At 32.4% G+C, this 17,698-nt stretch overlaps 3 protein-coding genes across 4 annotated transcripts; 2 read left to right on the plus strand and 1 right to left on the minus strand.

The window, feature by feature from the left end:
- The first annotated feature begins 3,068 nt into the window (after nt 1-3,068).
- On the plus strand, nt 3,069-8,183 carry LOC111410604 (B3 domain-containing protein At5g42700-like). Of its 2 annotated transcripts, none has more exons than XM_023041032.1 (7): nt 3,069-3,427; nt 3,767-3,874; nt 5,951-5,982; nt 6,107-6,263; nt 6,339-6,545; nt 7,072-7,162; nt 7,349-8,183. In XM_023041032.1, exons 1-6 carry the CDS (start codon nt 3,227-3,229, stop codon nt 7,096-7,098), a joined length of 732 nt encoding a protein of 243 aa, XP_022896800.1. In that variant the 5' UTR covers nt 3,069-3,226; the 3' UTR covers nt 7,099-7,162; nt 7,349-8,183. The 2 variants fall into 2 exon arrangements, with proteins under 2 accessions (XP_022896800.1, XP_022896802.1); XM_023041034.1 differs by having other exon boundaries at nt 7,472-8,183.
- LOC111411435 (B3 domain-containing protein Os01g0234100-like) lies at nt 7,928-12,774 on the plus strand. Its single transcript, XM_023041968.1, has 8 exons — nt 7,928-8,064; nt 9,132-9,195; nt 9,651-9,863; nt 10,893-10,924; nt 11,074-11,227; nt 11,303-11,509; nt 11,580-11,673; nt 11,855-12,774. The coding sequence occupies exons 1-8, from the start codon at nt 7,928-7,930 to the stop codon at nt 12,460-12,462; spliced, it is 1,509 nt and encodes a 502-aa protein (XP_022897736.1). The 3' UTR covers nt 12,463-12,774.
- A 204-nt stretch (nt 12,775-12,978) lies between these two features.
- Nucleotides 12,979-14,086, minus strand: LOC111410605. The gene is made up of 2 exons (XM_023041035.1): nt 13,369-14,086; nt 12,979-13,255 (listed from the first exon to the last, which is right to left on the minus strand). The coding sequence occupies exons 1-2, from the start codon at nt 13,802-13,804 to the stop codon at nt 13,242-13,244; spliced, it is 450 nt and encodes a 149-aa protein (XP_022896803.1). The 5' UTR covers nt 13,805-14,086; the 3' UTR covers nt 12,979-13,241.
- Between the last annotated feature and the right edge of the window lie 3,612 nt (nt 14,087-17,698).

Here is a 17,698-nt window from a genome sequence, read left to right on the forward strand (position 1 = left end):
CCAGTGTCCCTCACGATCTTTTTTCCTTTCTAAAATAAGTCAAATGGGCTACATTAAGTCCCGTTTGGTAGTAATTTTTCAACCAAAAAATTTATTTTTTGATCGTTATTTCACTATTTGAGCCATTATTTTTGACTTCGTCACTCATAGGTAGGACCTACATTTATCTCTAACGATCAAAAAATCAATTATCATAATTACTACTGAACATGTCCTTAATTTTATTGTGATTGTGTTCAACTCTAACAAATTTAGCAAGTCATGGAGTTTGGAGAGTCTCATACAAATGTGAATTGTTCGTATTAAAATAATTAAAATAAAAAACTGTGGTAGTCTTGTTTGAGAGAGAGAGAACTACAAGATTGAGATACAAACCATTTCTTTTCCCCTCTTCATTTCTATTCTTCTCTTTAGAAAGGCATAAAACAATCATAATACCGATAATTCAGTACAGATCAGTGCCCAATTGATTAGCTATGAACTTGATATAGGCTTTCTTTTTTTTCTTTTTTTTTTTTAAGCTATGAACTTGATATAGGCTTTCTTTTTTTTCTTTTTTTTTTTTAAGCTATGAACTTGATATAGGCTTTCTTTTCTTTTTTTTTTTTTTTTTTTTTTTTTTATTTTTTTTTTGTTTTTTTTTTTTTTTTTTTTTTTTTTTTTTTTTTTTATGGTGTTTGAGAAGTTAAAAGGAGATTTTGAGATGTAAAAGTTTCTTTTGGGTTCGTTTAATTAATTTTATGAAAGTGTTTTTTCTAATTAACATTTATTTATTTATTATTTTTTAAGAAGATGTTGGTCTGATGTAGAATTCTTTAAATACACTTTGGACTAGGAAGTTCTTATAGAAATTAGTTTCCAAATAAAAATTAAGGTGATCTTTTCAAAAACTCTTTTATAAGAAATAAAAGTAAAAGTAAAAATTATGCTAAATGAGCTCATTGTTACGTTAATTCAGTCTAACTTCAAAAATAGAATTACAATTTTAAAATAAAAATAACTTCACTAAAAAGATAAAAATGAGACTGTCAAAGAGTATATATGACCTTTTACGTGACAAACTCTCAAATGGGAAATTTAGTTGAACTTAGGTTACGTTTGGCATACCATATACAGATTCTCATATTCGTAGATTTTTGTTTCTGTTTGAGTCCTATCATCTAAAAGTTCATTTTTTTAAGGCTTATTTTTAGTCACATTATTTCAATAAAATAATTTTAAACATAAGTCAAAAAAAATTATTTTGTTGTAATTTGGTATTTAGTTTTTATAAATATGACGGCAATATGTGCTAACTACGGATGGTTGATGATAAGAATTCGATAAAAAAAGTTGGTGATTAAAAGTGCTTTAATGAGTAAAGATCAGTGATTTTGAGTGCAATGTAATATGGTGTATGGATTTCATTCTCATATTACCTAGAACTGCAAAAGATCATGATTCCATTTTCGTGTTAGTCAATAGGTTCTCTAAGATGTCACACTTATTTCTGTGTTCCAAATCTTCTGATGCTTCCCATATTGCTAATTTGTTCTTCAAAAAAGTTAGTTTTCATGGGCTTCCGATCACTATTTATCTAATCGAGATGCTAAATTTGTTAGTTACTTTTGGAAGGCATCGTGAAAATTGTCTGGGACGACGCTTAAGTGTTCATTATCTGCTTTCCACCCCCAAACTGGTTGTCAAACTGAAGTTGTGAATCGTAATTTAGGTAATCTATTTCATTGCTTGATTAAGGATAAATCGGATAATTGGAATCTTGTGATATACTTCATTGATTTTGCCTATAATAATTATGTTAGTCGGTCTATCAATTATAGCCGCTTCAAGATCGTTCAATGTTTTCCTCACATCAACCTCTTAATTTTGTTCCTTTGCCTACCGATTTTTGTCCGGCTACCTCCGCTCAAGCTTTTTCTTATCATATTTGTAATTTGCACGATAAGATTAAACATGAAATTTCTTAAGTAATAAGCATTATAAACTATCGGCTGATTCTCACAATAGGCATAAAGAATTTAATATTGATTATATCATAGTAAGACTTGCACCTGAACAATTTCCTAAACATGCTGTCAAGAAACTTTGTGCTAGATCCCTTGGACCTTTCCCCATTATTAAACAACTTGGAACTAATGCTTATCTCCTTGAGTTATCATCGCATTTAAATATCAGTCATGTTTTCAATATAGCATATTTGTATCATTTTTCTAGTTTGTTAGAAGAATTGTCCGACTAGCGATGCTACATGAATTATTTAAGATGAGTTTCCATCAGTTGGATGACAAGTTTGGATCATACCTCGTCAGAGTCAAGTTCTTTTCAACTGCAGGGGAATGATACAACTTGAAAGTGATTTCCTTTATTAGTTGTGTTTTTATAAAGATGTCAATTGATTGTAACAAGATAGACTTGAATATTGAAATAAACTACAATCTCCCTCATTTTGTCCTTTCTCTTCTTGATTGGTCTTTTACTGCTTGCATTCGTCATCACTTTAACTCTTCTTTGATTGGCAACATTTATCCTTAATGATGATTTTCTTATGAAAAAAAAAAAAAATGAAAGAAAGAAAGAAAGAAAAACACTCAATGCTAACGCACTTCAAAACTAGAGACAAGTATATAGTGTAATTTTGTAATTTTTTTTCTATTGCTTATTCAAAAATACGATGGCAAATTAATCTTTTTGTTATCTCTTAACAGAAGCTTTGGATAGAAATAATCATTCGAGACAATATGTGCTAATCAGTTGAAAGAGAATAATAAAAATGTGATGAAAAAAGTTGAACATGAGTATATAATGAGTAAATGTGCCGATCCTTTCATGCAATTTAACTATGGTGCATCTAGAACTATATGTGGTATGAATGTATGTAACCTATAATTGTCAATATAATTTTTCCCTATTACTTCTCTTTTTACTGAATTTACCTATATACCCATAAATCTGTTTCCTCCGATTTATTTAAAAAGAAATTCTACCTCAATTTTAAAAGTTCACAAAGGTGAGGGACTTCCCTGTAATTTTTCGTTTTCCGCAGTTACTAAACGGCTAAAGCACTGAATACGAAGTGTTTCTTCCCTCACACTGCCAGTGTCCTCAACAAATCCATCTTCTTCCACACTTGGGTTTGCTATGTATATATGCAGATCTTCGTATAACCTTTTTGTACATAGACATACATTCTCATTAAAATTGGGGGAAAAAAAGAGAAGAATTTTCAATGCATGCAAGTAGAGAGAAAATCATGAGCGAAAAGAGTCCGAATTTTAGTAAAATTTTAACAGAATTAAAGGAAGAAGAAGTGGAGTTCGAGCAGCGAGAACAAAAAGAAGAAGGGGAAATCACTGGTTCAGACGACGAAGAGTTTGACTACCCATCGGTATTTCGGTTTCGGCCGAACCGAATCGTTTCCTCCCCTGCGGTATCTCTTCGCCTATTGTCTCTCATTTATCGCATTCTACTGCACAGATTAAGATTATCATCTGATCTGAAGAGATTTAAGAAATAGATTAATTGCTTTGTGTCTGATTATTCCAAAAAGCGGGGGAAATTTTAAAGGGCTTTAAAAATAAAAATCTGAAAACAACTTGGGAGAAATTATTATGTTTGATTAAGGTAAAAATGTAAGTTCGAAATAAGTATTGTTTCTAGTTAAAGTTAAAAATAAAAAAATAAAAATAAAAATGCTTAGGACAAGGAGAATACTCTGGGGTTTCTTATTGTTAATTTAATAAACTGTGTGTATGTTGAGTTCAATCAGGGAGAAGAAAGAGAAGAAGGAGAGATTATTTCCAGTTCAGAAGATGAAGATTATGTCTATCCATCAGTATTTCGGGTCGAGCCAAACCGAATTGACTCTTCCATTGCGGTATCTCTTTGCCTATTGTCTCTTATCTGTGGTATTCTAGTGCATGAATTAAGATGATAATCTGATCTGAAGAGATATCTAAGAATTAACAATTACTTTGTGTTTGGTTATTCTATTTTTATGTCCAAAAAATAGGGAATTTTGGGAAGAGCTGTAAAAACAAAAATCTAAAAATAACATTTTAACTGAATTATTTTTTAAAAGAAATTGGTCAAATATAGCTTGTTCCCTGCAAGCCCTAGCAGTGTTGATGCACTTGAATGTGTGAAAGAGGTGTATGTGTTCAATTAAGTTTGAAAAGTCAACTTATTTTAACTGAAAGAGATAGGATTCTTTTTCTTTTTCTTTTTTTTTTCTGAAAAAAAAAATTAATTTTCAGTTAAAAATATAAAAAGAAAAACCAACTTAGGAGACAACTTTTTAAAACTTTTCAAAACCTTTTAATTATTTTTAAGGCTTAACCATCAGTTGCAGTGATGGTTAATTTGATTTTTGATCAGAAATGCACTAATTTTGTTCTCTCTGTTTCTGTGAAAATGGACTAAATTTAGCATGCTTACACAAGGAGAAAATTTTGGGGCTTCTTATTGGAAAACTTAATACATTCGCGTATCAATTTTGGTGAAATATTCATTATTGTGGTGTTGTAACCCAAGGAGAAATGAATACAAGCATATGTGCTTTCTTGATTAATCCTATCATGTTAAAATAAATGTTTATACTGATGAACGGCTTTTGGTGATGAAGAGGAGGTTTCAATGTCGTGAATAAAATGATGATTATAACATCAAGGAGGTAAGGGGCAAGTTGCTTTTCATTTTGCTTACCCAAATTGTAGGCGTATATAGAAAATTGTATGAAGTTTTTCAAATTTTTATGCATAAAAGTACATTCAATTTTTATCCTTGAATTTATTAGTCTTAAAGGGATATAAGCTGAGAAAGCTCAGATTTGGCTTCAATTCCCTAAGCAAGGCGAACGGTGGAATTTGGAAGTCTAAATTGTGAATTTTGATTTCTTGATGATTTCATGCGTTTGATATTATTGGAGCCAGAACATATTATTTGCATTCTGCTGAATTAGATTTGTGAATTGCATATTTTAGAATGTTCAGTCAGCATAATAATTAGTTGGTTCCAACTATTCATTGTTTGCATATTGATGAGGATTACGTTTTTAATTATTTTTTATTTAGTGTTTCTTATTAATAAATTTGGATTTTAATTCCTTTTATTTCGAATTAGTTTTGAATATTAGGGCTTTTAATTTTTATATTATCTTTTAGTTTCAATAATTATCTAGATCTTAGTAATTATCTAGATTCTAATTATTACTTTAAATGAGTTTTTCAATCTCTTAATTCTCGATGTTTGATATTTGAAATCAATGAGTCTAAATTCTCTATTTTCATGTGCGAATCAAAGTGTTTTTGATCCTGTAGTTTTTTGGCATTCTTAGGAATTAACAGAAATTGGAAGGTAATCGTGTTATAGTATTTGTTTGGAATATCAAGAATTTTGTATTGTAGTTTGATTTTCACCAAAAAGTTTCGTTGATTCCAAACTAATACCACAATACACTCGTCTTTTTGTCTCCATTGATTTCTAAGAATACTAGAAATCCAGGCGTCAAAAACTCTTTTATTCGCTCATGAATATAGAGAATTTGGACCGGATGATTTTAAATATCAAATACAGAGAATTTAAATTATTGGAAAACTCCAGAGTTTATAATATTTATTCCAAAAATCACTTATTGCCATGATGAACAATCTAGATAATTACAAAAATCTTAGATAATTACTAAAATTTAGATAATGGTTAAAACTAAATTATAATGATGAAAATTAAAAGTCCTATATTGCAAAATAAACGAAATTATAACTAAAATATATTCAATAAAGAAATACTAATTAAAAACTCAATTTTTATCACATGCCTTTTGCTATCATAGTTATGTACAATTTTGTGATGAATAAGCGTTGCGTCAATGTGAGGTCTAAACTTACCTGAATGAAATCAGATTATAACTTTCTTTGACTGATGTGGAGTATTGAAAATATCGCTTTCTATACAGGCATTTCACTTGGATTTCAGAAGCTCTAAAAGGTAAGTGACCTCGTGTGTCGATAACTTTTAGATTTTGGATCACGCTATTAGAACTATGACTTTTAGGAGATTAGAAGGGAAGAAAACTTATTTAATTGTCTGCCTTTATTATACTCATAAACAGGACAAAAAAGATGGAAATGATGGACAATGTTGATGGGAACTTCCAAGTTAACTATTCTTCAGTAATGAAGCGATCAAAAGAGGTTCAAGCAAATCTGGACCCCAAATTCCCTAGCTTCTTCAAGTTAATGCTGCGTTTTTCTCAAGAATTTTGGCTTGTAAGTGTGTAAACATCAATAAAATACACAGATTACCAAGTGAGGCTTAATTTACTTCCTCTTCTTCCATGACAGCGTATTCCTTCACATTTCTGCAAAATGCACATGCCAAAGCATGACGAAACAATTTGTTTGGAAGATGAAACTGGAGAAACATATGAAACGAGCTACTTTGCAGTTACAATGGAACTAAGTTCTGGTTGGAGAGGATTTTGCATTCGGCACAACTTGCTTAAAGGAGACGTTGTTGTTTTCCATTTGGTGGCGTTTTGCAAATTTAAGGTGATAATAATTTTGATTCATAAAAATAAATAAATAAATAAATTTGGACACATCTGTGAAACTCTGGGAAATTACTATTTTTTTGAACTTGTGAGCTGGAAGGAAGAGAAGTGTGTTTCAGTGGTAGGCTCCTGTACTACTGTTACAGAAATTTGGTACAATATTTTGTCACAGAGTAACTTTTCGAAAGGCATAACTTGCATCAAAATGTTGATGTATCCAAGTCAGATAAGGTAAAATAGAAATAACAGCTTTAATTAAGATAAATGAAACACTAAAATTGCTTGTCGTTCTATATAACAGAAGTCAATCAAACAGAGTTTTGATACATGAAATTTAAGAGAGAGGTTTAACTCATACATTGAATTTTCTATCTTGATTTGCTTCCATAGAATTAGGAAAAGAAACTGATTGAAATTAAGAATACAGGTCATTTGGGAATTTATGATCACTCGGCACTCTTTGGATATTCTTTTTGAATTTATGTTTGTCAGATTTGTCATGTTTTCATCAAGTCATTTTCCAGGTATACATTGTGAGGGCAAGCACTTAACACAAGGTTGATGGAACTATTGGCAATTCAAATCTAGATGCTAATACTAACGAAAGAGACCTTGGTAAGCCTACTTTAATTTTTGTCCTCTCTCATCTCTGACCCTCTAAATGGGCCCTCTGATATCTTTATTCATGTTTTTTGATTCTCTTGATCATTCAAAAATATCAAAAAATGGGATTACGTGATGAAAAATGCAATACAACATGTGCTAATGTGGTAAAAATTTCTCATTCCTCTTACACTGTAGAGAATGATCAAATTAAAACTTTGACAAAAGTAGAGTTCGAAAGTGGTGAGGAACTCCCTTCCAGAAATGCAGATGCTGGGTTTTAAAGGTTGTTTATTGATTTTGATGAGTTCAACGTTGCAGTTAATGGCATCAGTGTAGACTCTATGCTTACCAAAGATATGCTTAAGAAGTATTATGAGCTTTGCTTCACTTGGGACTCTTACCTTCATAATCTTCTTCTTAAGAGCATCAACTGTATATGAGCAACTGGATCAATTTTAGAGACAATAATAATTGCTGATTAAGAGGGTATAAGCTTTCAACCTCCAGTGATGATTTTGCAATGTGGGACAATATGCATTCTCAGTTGAGCTATCTTATGAGTATTGTTGTAGAGAGAAGAGAGACATCTGAATCAGAGGAGGTATGCTGAAGCTAAATTTGAGCTCGACTCTGTGGAGGAGGAGATATTCGTACTCTAAAACCAAAGCTATGGGAGCTTAAACAAGCAAGAAGGAAGCTTGATATTTACATGGATGTTCTGAAGGCGGAATCTCATAGACGTGAGCAGATGTTTGAAGAAGAAGCTAGTAGCCGATGGTTGTGGAGCAAAAACCTTTTAGGATGTTTGTTAGTACAATAGTTAGGTGCTTTCGTGTAGTTCTACTGCAATTTGATAGAAATGCAGCAAGAAATATAACAATTTGTACCTTTTGGAATCCTTTAAAAGAATGGTTGTATCGACTTCATTATTCTGTTAAAGAAAACTAGGCCATTGGTCATGTGCACTTTCACCACTGTTTCTCAACCTAAGATCATGTAGTAATATAATCTGTAATTTTTTTTCTTGACAGTATTATTTATCTCTAACTTTTCAATTTTGGAGTATAGTAAGTTGTTAGTTATTACTCTTTCCATCCTGTAAAGACAGAAGAACTACTTTCTTTTTTTCATCTGTCCCAAATTATGAGTCACTTTCCTTATTGTGAGTATAGTTGATTTTTTTTAGTATTTTAGTACATTCCTATATAATGTGTTTTATTATTAATAAATATAAACTATTTATATTTAAATCATTATTTTATATAGAATTATATTATAAAAAAATATATTTTTAATTATATTAATTATATATTTTTTAATATGTGTGAAAATGGAAAAAAACCTTTCTTTGAGACGGAGTGAGCAGTAAATGGATTCCATCTACTTTCGTGTTAAAGAGCACGCTTTTTAATCACTAACGCTGGCTGTTCATTAATGGAGAGGTGGGTGGGAGTGGGGGATTATTTTTAAAAAAGAATTCTCCGCACTTTTGTGTGTGGTCCGAAATAGGGTCTTTACAACTAGCACAATTCTTTTTTAATACATTAAGATAAAAATCTGAATACAAACAAAAGAAAATAATTCATAGATTAAGACGTTTGCAATTCTCAAATTTTCTTTTTCTTTTTTCCTTTCCTTTTTTCTGGTCTCCATTTTGATCCTTGACTTTCAATCAATGAATACATTCTATTTCTATGCCAATTTGTCTTTAAATATTATGCTAATTTATCTCAAAAATAAGACAAATATTTTATCGAAATTTTGTGTTTATATTTATTTGATTACTTAAAAATGCAAAACGCATACAAGTTTTTTTTTTTATAGTTTCTTAACAATTTTTTTTCTAAAACAAGTTGTCTAAGAGACACGATTCTAAAATAATTATTCTCCTTGTACAACCCGAATACTCATAGGAGGGGGATCCATAATTTTTTTATTCAGCATAGCCCCCCTCTCATGTGTCTAATTATCAATCAAGGTTGTCAGCCTCGGTTGTATACATAGCACAAGTGATTCTAAAAAGCACGTCTGGGTGTGAACCTGTACTCAATTAGATTTTAAATTTCGCCTAGGCTTACAAGCTTGACTTTTAGAAAACTCATGTGATACTTGATATACATTCCTAAGCTTAGTGACCAAGTAGTAAAGTGTGAGAAAGTTTAGTGACCAGTCGAGTCAAACGATCAATCCACCTACTCTGTTGATGTATAGCATTGTTGATGTGCGTGTAGACTGTTCTTCTTCTTCCTATTAGTTTTCCAGTTTTTTCTGCATAAAAAAATGACTGCAAGTGCAGAGAGAATTAGGCAGAATACCCAGAAATGGGGGTCGGTTCAAGCGGCTTGAACCCCCGTTAGAAGATTCGCTGCCAATTTAAGATTTGCTCTGCATATAAGGTTTAAATTGATGTAACGTCCCCCATAAAGCCATTTGATGTGACTTATCAACTTTATGTCAATTCAACTCGGGGAAACAAACTGTCCGCCCACTCTACAAGCAAGTAGTTAAACAAGAGGTGGAGAAAGAAAGAGAAGAAGAATCTGCAGTACTCATTTCAGAAAACAATGAAGTAAAACAAGAAGAAGTGGATTTTGAGCAACAAAAACACAGAGAAGACGAATCGGAACTATCCACTTCAGAAAGTGAAGATGATGTGAACATCTCTCAGTTTTCAAAGTCCAAAGGGAAGCAAATTGATTGCTCCTCTGTGGTATCTCTCTGTCTATTGTGTATTATGGCATTCTTGTTCATGGTTTAATATTATTTATTATCATTGGAAGAGACTTTAAGAAGTAGATAATTACTGTCTGATTATTCTATTTTAATGGCCAAAAGGAATTTTTTGATGTAGAAGTTAGTAATATTGTAATATTATGTGACAATGAGGTAATGTTTGGGATGTAGATTAGATAGTTCTTCAGAGCGATATCAAGGAACAAAAAGAATTTAAATTATAATTTATTATACCTGGTACATTGTACAAAACAAATGGGAACTTGGTAATTTAATGAAGTAGCAAAACAAATTTTAGTGAAACGTCCAACCCCTCTTTACATCTGCCATTGGGTGGTGCAAACAGAGACGAAATGCTTCTATTCATTATTGTCAAATGGACATATACTATTATATAAAGGGTTTGATGTAGATTTTTTTTGAGAATATATATTGTGAAAAGTGATTTATTTTTGCAATGTGGGATTAAAAAAGCAAAGAATCTGTACCTGACATTGGCTGAATTGTTTGTTTATTATTGGCAGTATGTCATAGGCCAATGAAAGGACTTTGGGGGTGAAGAGGAAGTTTCAATGTCTTGATTATGACACTAAGGTTTTGCTGTTCTTATTGTTTATCCAAATTCTAGATCTTTCCAAATGTGAAATTAAAGAAACCAGCGTTAAAAAAACAAAAAACAAAAAAAAATGGAATAGTAGGAAATCTTTCCAAAAAATGATTCTCGAGTGTATACAGAATTTCATTCTAGTTCTTAGTGAATAACTTGAACTGTTTCAAGCAGAGTGGTTTGGTTCCAATCATTTCTAACAGTCTTTAAGGTAATGCAGCAGATTTTATGGTTTCTGTACCTTTTGCGAACCATTGTTATATGTATAATTATGTGCTGAACAGCCAATAGGCATTGCTCTAGTGGGAGTCTAAACATGCCATCTATGAAATTAGACTGAAAAGTTTCTTGGTTTATGTAAAGGATAATTGACAGAATTTCTTTTGATATATTCTACAGGAAGTTCGGTTGAACTCTAGGAGCCCTAAAAGGTAAGTGAATTCATGTAGTGACAAATTTTGGTATTTGAGAAAAGCAAGTAGTAATTTGATTCTGGATAGAATTGTGATGAGAACCAAGACTCAGGTGAACTAGAAGCAAATTGATCTCATAATCTAGTTTCGGTTTTATCATAAAACAGCAAACGAAAGATGGAAAGTGTTGATGGAAACTCTGGAGATACCTATTCTTTTGCAATGAAACGAGCAAAAGAGGTTCGAGCAAAACTGGACCCCAGATTTCCTAGCTTCTTAAAGTTAATGCTGCGTTCTCATGTTTCTGGAGGATTTTGGCTTGTGAGTGTTTTTAAATATCAGCAAAATACACATTTTACCTAGCAACTAAATTCGTGTGATCCTCTTTGTGGGCAGCATATTCCTTCGTCTTTCTGCAAATTGCATATGCCAAAGCATGATCAAACAATTGTTTTGGAGGATGAAACTGGCAAAGCATATGAAGTAAAATACCTTGCTGACAAAATGGCACTAAGTGCTGGTTGGAAAGGATTTTCCATTCAGCACAACTTGCTTGAGGGTGACGTTATCGTTTTTCATTTCATGCCGTTCAACAAGATTAAGGTAATGACATTATGTTAAGTGAACGATGTTTATGGTCAAATTTATGATGTCTCCATGTCTTCGCATCCAGGTGTACATAGTGAGAGCAAGCAGTTCAGGTGAGATTATTGATGGAGCCCTCTGCAATTCAAATCTAAACGCTAATGCAGGAGAAAGAGATCTTGGTAAGCTGAGCTTTAATTTTTGCCTTTGGTATTGTATATGAGCCATGCACCGTTTGATGTCTTTAGTATTATTCTTGGTGCTCTTCATCATTTAATTTTTCACAAAAAGGATCATGCGGTGGAAAGAACAATACAAGATGTGCTAGTGGAGAAGAAAAGTTTCATTCTTCCTATTTTACAGGTGGTAGAGACGAGTCTAAGAATGGTGAGGATTCCTCGGGCAAAAATACGGATGGTGTCTTTGAAGGATCTTTCGTTGATTTTCAAGAGTTCCACGTCACAGTTAATAATGTTATTATAGACTCCATGCTTACTGAAGATGTGCGAAGGAACTATTATGAGCTTTGCCTCGCTCGGAGCTCATATCTTCATGATCTCCTTAAGAGCGACAACAATATGTTAGCAGCTGGAATAATTACAGAGACAACAAAAATTGCTAATAATATTAGAGAGTGTAAGCTTTCAACCTCTAATGATGATTTTGCAATGTGGGACAAGACATTAGAAGGATTTGAAGTTTTGGGCATGGATGTAAGATTTTTGCGTTCACGGTTAAGCTATCTTGTAAACATTGCTTCAAAAATGAGAGAGACACCACGATTGAAAAGGTATGCGGAAGCTAGGCTTGAGCGAGACTGCAGAGAAGAAGAGATTCAGATTCTGAAATCGAGACTACAAGAGATTAAACAAGCAAAAATGAAGCTCGATAACGACATAGCCGTTCTGAAGGTAGAGGTCGGCAGTTTTGAGCTCATATTTGAAGAAGAAGCTAATAGATCATGGTCATAAGATACATCACCATGAGAACTTTTTATGATATGTGTACAGTGTCAGTTTTCTAAACCATTAGTTAGGTGCTTTCATGAAGTTCTGATGGCCTGATGGTTAATGGCTTAATATGGCGGCAGATATTAAAATTAATATGCCTTTTGCAATCTTAGAAAGAATGAATATGAATGGTTGGTTATATCCTTGTTATTATCCTGTTAAAAATAGCTTGGATTCAAGATGTTTGTACTCTGAAACTACAATTCCTTGTAGTTTTTTATGTAAACGTGGCTCCTCCATGTTATGATAATTACAATTGACCCCTTGAGTTTACTTTTCGTACAGTTTTTACACCAAATTCTAAAAGTCAATAACTACTGGTGATGTGAGATAATATTAGCTTCGAGATTACTATTTCTTCGTCGTTCATCTCTCTCGGCACCTGAGATTGACTAGAAACGTCAAAAGGACCTGGTGCCTATCTAAACGGAATAATTGTACTGAGTTAGGCTCTCTATATTCAAATGAGCAATTGAGTTATATGGTTGAAATGGTAAGTATGTCCAATTGAAGAGGAGAAAACAAATGACATGGCATCATAATGAGACTAGAAAAATGGAACACATACATATTGATTAGCACAATGAAGTACTAAACTGCAAAACATTTGTACAAACATAAACAGTCAACACAAATATCACTTGTCCCAGATGAAGGATGACAATCAACAAATCCCGGGCTGTACCTCAGCATGTTTCTGTGAATCCAGGAAAAAAAAATGACAAAAATCTTCTTCATCTTCACCAGTTGGATCCTGTAACAAAAATCAAATCCACATACAAACATGTACCATAATGAATTAATAAAGAATGATTTATGTAGCTGATCCAAAAATGATTAAGAACAAGAAAAAGATCCCGAGTTTACCTTTCAAGTTGGCATAAATCTGCTTATGGAATAGATCATCAGTTCTTTCTATGTTTTTATCAGCTTTCTTAGGTACAATGGGAGATCTCTTTAGACCTAATCTCTCCCTCCAGAGGCTTGTACCTTTAGCTAATCTTGGTGATGCATTTTCATAATCATTATCATCGTCGCCAACAAGGAGTTCATCTCTAAGGGTGGTGGTTTTAGTGCAGTTTTCCTTCAAGGGCAACAATTTGCCCTTAGAGAAAAGTTCGTCTGCAGAAATCATGGTATTATTAGAGATAGAAAACTCGAAATCAGACGAGACAGGGGCTTCTCTATAGCTGTTTCCTTGCTTCATCACTGGTTGAGGATCAGCAAAATCATTGGAGAATGAGATTCTTGGATTGTAGAGGCCTTGTTGTTGTTCATTCTTGACCAGGTTTAAGCAGGCCATGGAAGAGTATTCTCTTTCTGCTCAACTGTAGACTGCACTTGCAATGTGCTAACCCTTTATATAGAAGATTCTTCAACCAGTTTACGAGATGGATTATCCGAGTTTGAAGTATGGTCAAAAGTTCGAGTAATAAAAATCAGACAGTGACCACAAGCCTATCAAGTATCCTACTAGACAGAGGATGACACGAAATATAACTCGAGCATACCAAATTCATTTTCGAGGTTCATTTATTTTTGTATGTTTATTGGTATAAAGGTCAGAACGAACTCCGGCCTCATGTAGACTCGTTTTTTTCGAGAACTTGATATGTGCACATTTTTATAAATAAATGACCATAAGACTTAAAAGTCGAAATCTTAATTTGCTTTGAGTCTATCTTGAATCATCTTATCTAAAAATTAAATTATGTATTCAACGGAGCCTGCTTGTTTTATGTGCATGTTGTGTAGAAAAGTTGAGTTGAAAATAAAGTTAGGCAAAGTGGACAGCATTATTAGGTTCTTTTTAAATTATGGAATATATATAATAATCTTATTCAGATCTGTCTTACAGTGAGTCATGCAGGATACTGAATCCTTCTTTTTTCATTTTTCTTTAATTTTTTATGCTTTTCTTTCCCATTTTATGAATTTAAAATTAGAAAAAATTGTTAATAATTTGTTAGTCTAATTGGCGGACATGTGAGTCCTACATTTAAATAAGTCAAAAATGTCTCTTATGTTCCACCTAGTACATGTTTTCCCTTGATTTTGACACGAACAGATTCATCTCATGCAAAAATGCAAATGGATAAGATAACCAGTTCTTCATGGATTAAAATTTGATTACATCAAGGCAAAGTATTTCCATTTTGATATTTTCACTTGGTTGATCGTTCAAGTGCTCTTTACAACATAAAAACAATCTAGATACGATTGTATAATAACAAGTTAAAAGTTCGTTTGACATGACTCTTGAAAAATCAAAAGTTACTTCTGAATTAAGAAGCTACTATTAAGTGCACACCGTTTGGTTGTAATTTTTCACCCCAAAAAATCAATTTTTTGATCATTATTTCACTATTTTAGTCATCATTTTTTATTTCTTCTCTCACAAGTAAGACTCACTTTTCTCTCTAACAGTAAAAAAAATCAAATATGTTTGAATAATATACTGAAAGTGCTTTGTGTAGCTCGAAGAGCTTTTAGAGAAAATTTAAGGTAACTTTTTTCAAAAATAAAATTCTACAAAAAATAAAAATGTAAGTCGGATCCTAAACCTTCATTCTAATGAATTGAAATCAACTAATCTATCACACATGAAACATGGTAATTAAATGCGGACGTGTGAATATAGCATGAATCTAGGTTTCAAACTTGAGCTGTGGACTTGAAGTTTATATCTAATATAAATGGCAAGATCCAAAGTTGAAGTTGTGAAATGAACTCAAAAGAGTATAAATTTAGTTAAGCCATTACTCTGTCCAACTGTAAGTGATAACATCGATAAAGCTCCAGCTTATATCCAATAAATTTTATCTTTATTTTATTGTCTATTTAACAAGATGTAAAACCAAGGCTTTATCTAGCATAACCAAGTGAAATAAAAAGTTATAACAACATAATAGATCGAGAGACAAAAGAAACTGATAGCAATTTGGGAAACTCAACAAACTATTAGAAATAAACTAGTCGACTTTATATTCATCATGATAAAACTTAAACCTTGTACAAAAGTTATTTTTTGAGATCATTTTTCTTCTTCTTATTTTCAACCAAACACTCCTAAAATTCATTTTCACGTTTCCCACAACTTAGCTTTACTAACTACACATTCTTCAAATAAATAACTCTCACACAAGCACCACGTAACTTATTGGTGTAGCTTGAATGGTGTTCAATACACAACTCGATAGAGGCGAAAAGTGGAGCAAGTCGCTCACCGACTCAACTCGCATCCGAGATGAGCTCTAGGACAAGCTGAGCAACAACACACTCGTGCAAGCCAACTCGCTGGTGGCTCACAAGTCGCTTATGTTTTTGGCTCATATTAAGGCCTTGTTTGAGCCCCATATTTTGGGAAAAATAAGTTGTAGAATATTGATTTATTTATTTTTTTGGAAAATGTGTAATTAAAAATAGGAAAAAAATTAAAATATGTAATTAAATATGAATTTTGGGAAAAATAGATCTCAAACATAAGTTATAAAAGATTGACAAGCCACGAGCCAGCTCAATTAGGCTCTCCTCACCAAACGGCAAGCTCGACGATAAGCAACTTAGCAATTTGGCTCCAACCATTTAACGTCCTACATTTGGATAACCTTAAAACTTTCAATGCCTCTATCACTTGCAATGAATTCAATTAGTACTAAACGAGATTGAATAATTGTTCAGACAAAAAAAATCTCATTTAATATTTTCCAATCTTGTATTTAAATAGATCTCAAGAATAATAATAATATAATTTAATAACAGTGTTGAGTCAAAATAGGCTGCGTTTTTTCTTTTTCAAAAATATAAATTTCCTTTTACTATTGCCACATGGTAACTCGCTGCTTTATGTTTTTTGCCCAAAAGACCTATCCCAGGTAATTCATTTCTGGTAGATTAAGTCATTGTAAAGTAATTTACAGTTCACTTGCTACTTTTTTGGACACTGCAAAAATCCTAGAATTGATAAAAAGTAGCAAAAGGTAATGATGCACAACATGGGAAGCAAAAGTGAACATCAACGGTATAAAGCTGCTCTAACAAGGAAATGAAAACAGGATTTAAATCCAGTATCAACAGTATAAAGCTACTCTGACGAAAAATGAAAACAGGGTTTAAATCGCAGCATCTGATTGGGTACTTGTTTTATTTTTCAAAAAATTGGGCAACCAAATGTTGACACGTGGCACCTGGATTTAATCTCTGTCCCCATTCCCTATTTTTGTAGCAAAACTCACATCAATATTATATAAACAGAGACGACGACGACTTTGTTCTTAACAAATCGAGATCAAAAATTAAACTTTTTGGTCAATATGTTTGGTATTCATTAAAAGATTGTTAGTTTTAATCTCTCTAATCAAGAATATCATTATATGTAGATATATACACGAATGCATGCCCGGCCAAACTTGCATTTCCACAGTAAGAAATTTGGGAGGCTTTAGTCCACCTCCACACACAGCTTTTGCATGAATGAAAGACAGCAAAATTTTGACATTTCGAAACAAGTTTAACTTCTCGATTATGCATTCGAGATGGTCAACAAAATATTCGCGCATTAGAGACAAAGAATACTAAAAACTTGACTCACTAAAAAATCCCTTGGTTCAAATAGACGTTTTTAGGACAATATTAAATAGTATAATGAACGAACCTTAGTCTGTTTTTTCAAGCACCATCCACTTTTGGTTTTTACTCTAGTTTTATACACAAGTGCACTTTATTACAACTCAGAGTGCATAGAGTTTTCTCTGTAAACAATTCCCATGGCACATGTGCAGTTAGAATCCTTCCCTTTGAAGTCAGACCGACACTCAATAAACAAGGATAGTTTAAGTATTGGATTTTGACTAATCAACGTGAATAGAGAAAGAGATTCCACCTTCCATGGTTGTCCACAACCTATCCTCACATGGTTAAATCCTCTAGTTAAATGGATTCCCAACAGGTGGCTGATTCCCCCATATTCAAACTCTTGAAAAAAAGAAGAAAAAAGTTCTGGAAAAAAGAGAAGCAAATGGACAACATTTCATCAAGTGGAAAGGAATTTGGTCTAACAGCATTTTGCTCCTTTTGGTCTCCTGTCAAGTGAACAATCTTTTGTCTTTTTTCTCTCCTATTCAATTTTTTTCCTCATTTATATCTTATTTATGTTCTCTAGCACAATTTACGATGTCAAATCAAGAAATATTTAATA

The sequence above is a fragment of the Olea europaea genome, chromosome 15, assembly GCF_002742605.1.
Source record: "Olea europaea var. sylvestris chromosome 15, O_europaea_v1, whole genome shotgun sequence".
NCBI classification, from domain to species: Eukaryota; Viridiplantae; Streptophyta; class Magnoliopsida; order Lamiales; family Oleaceae; genus Olea; species Olea europaea.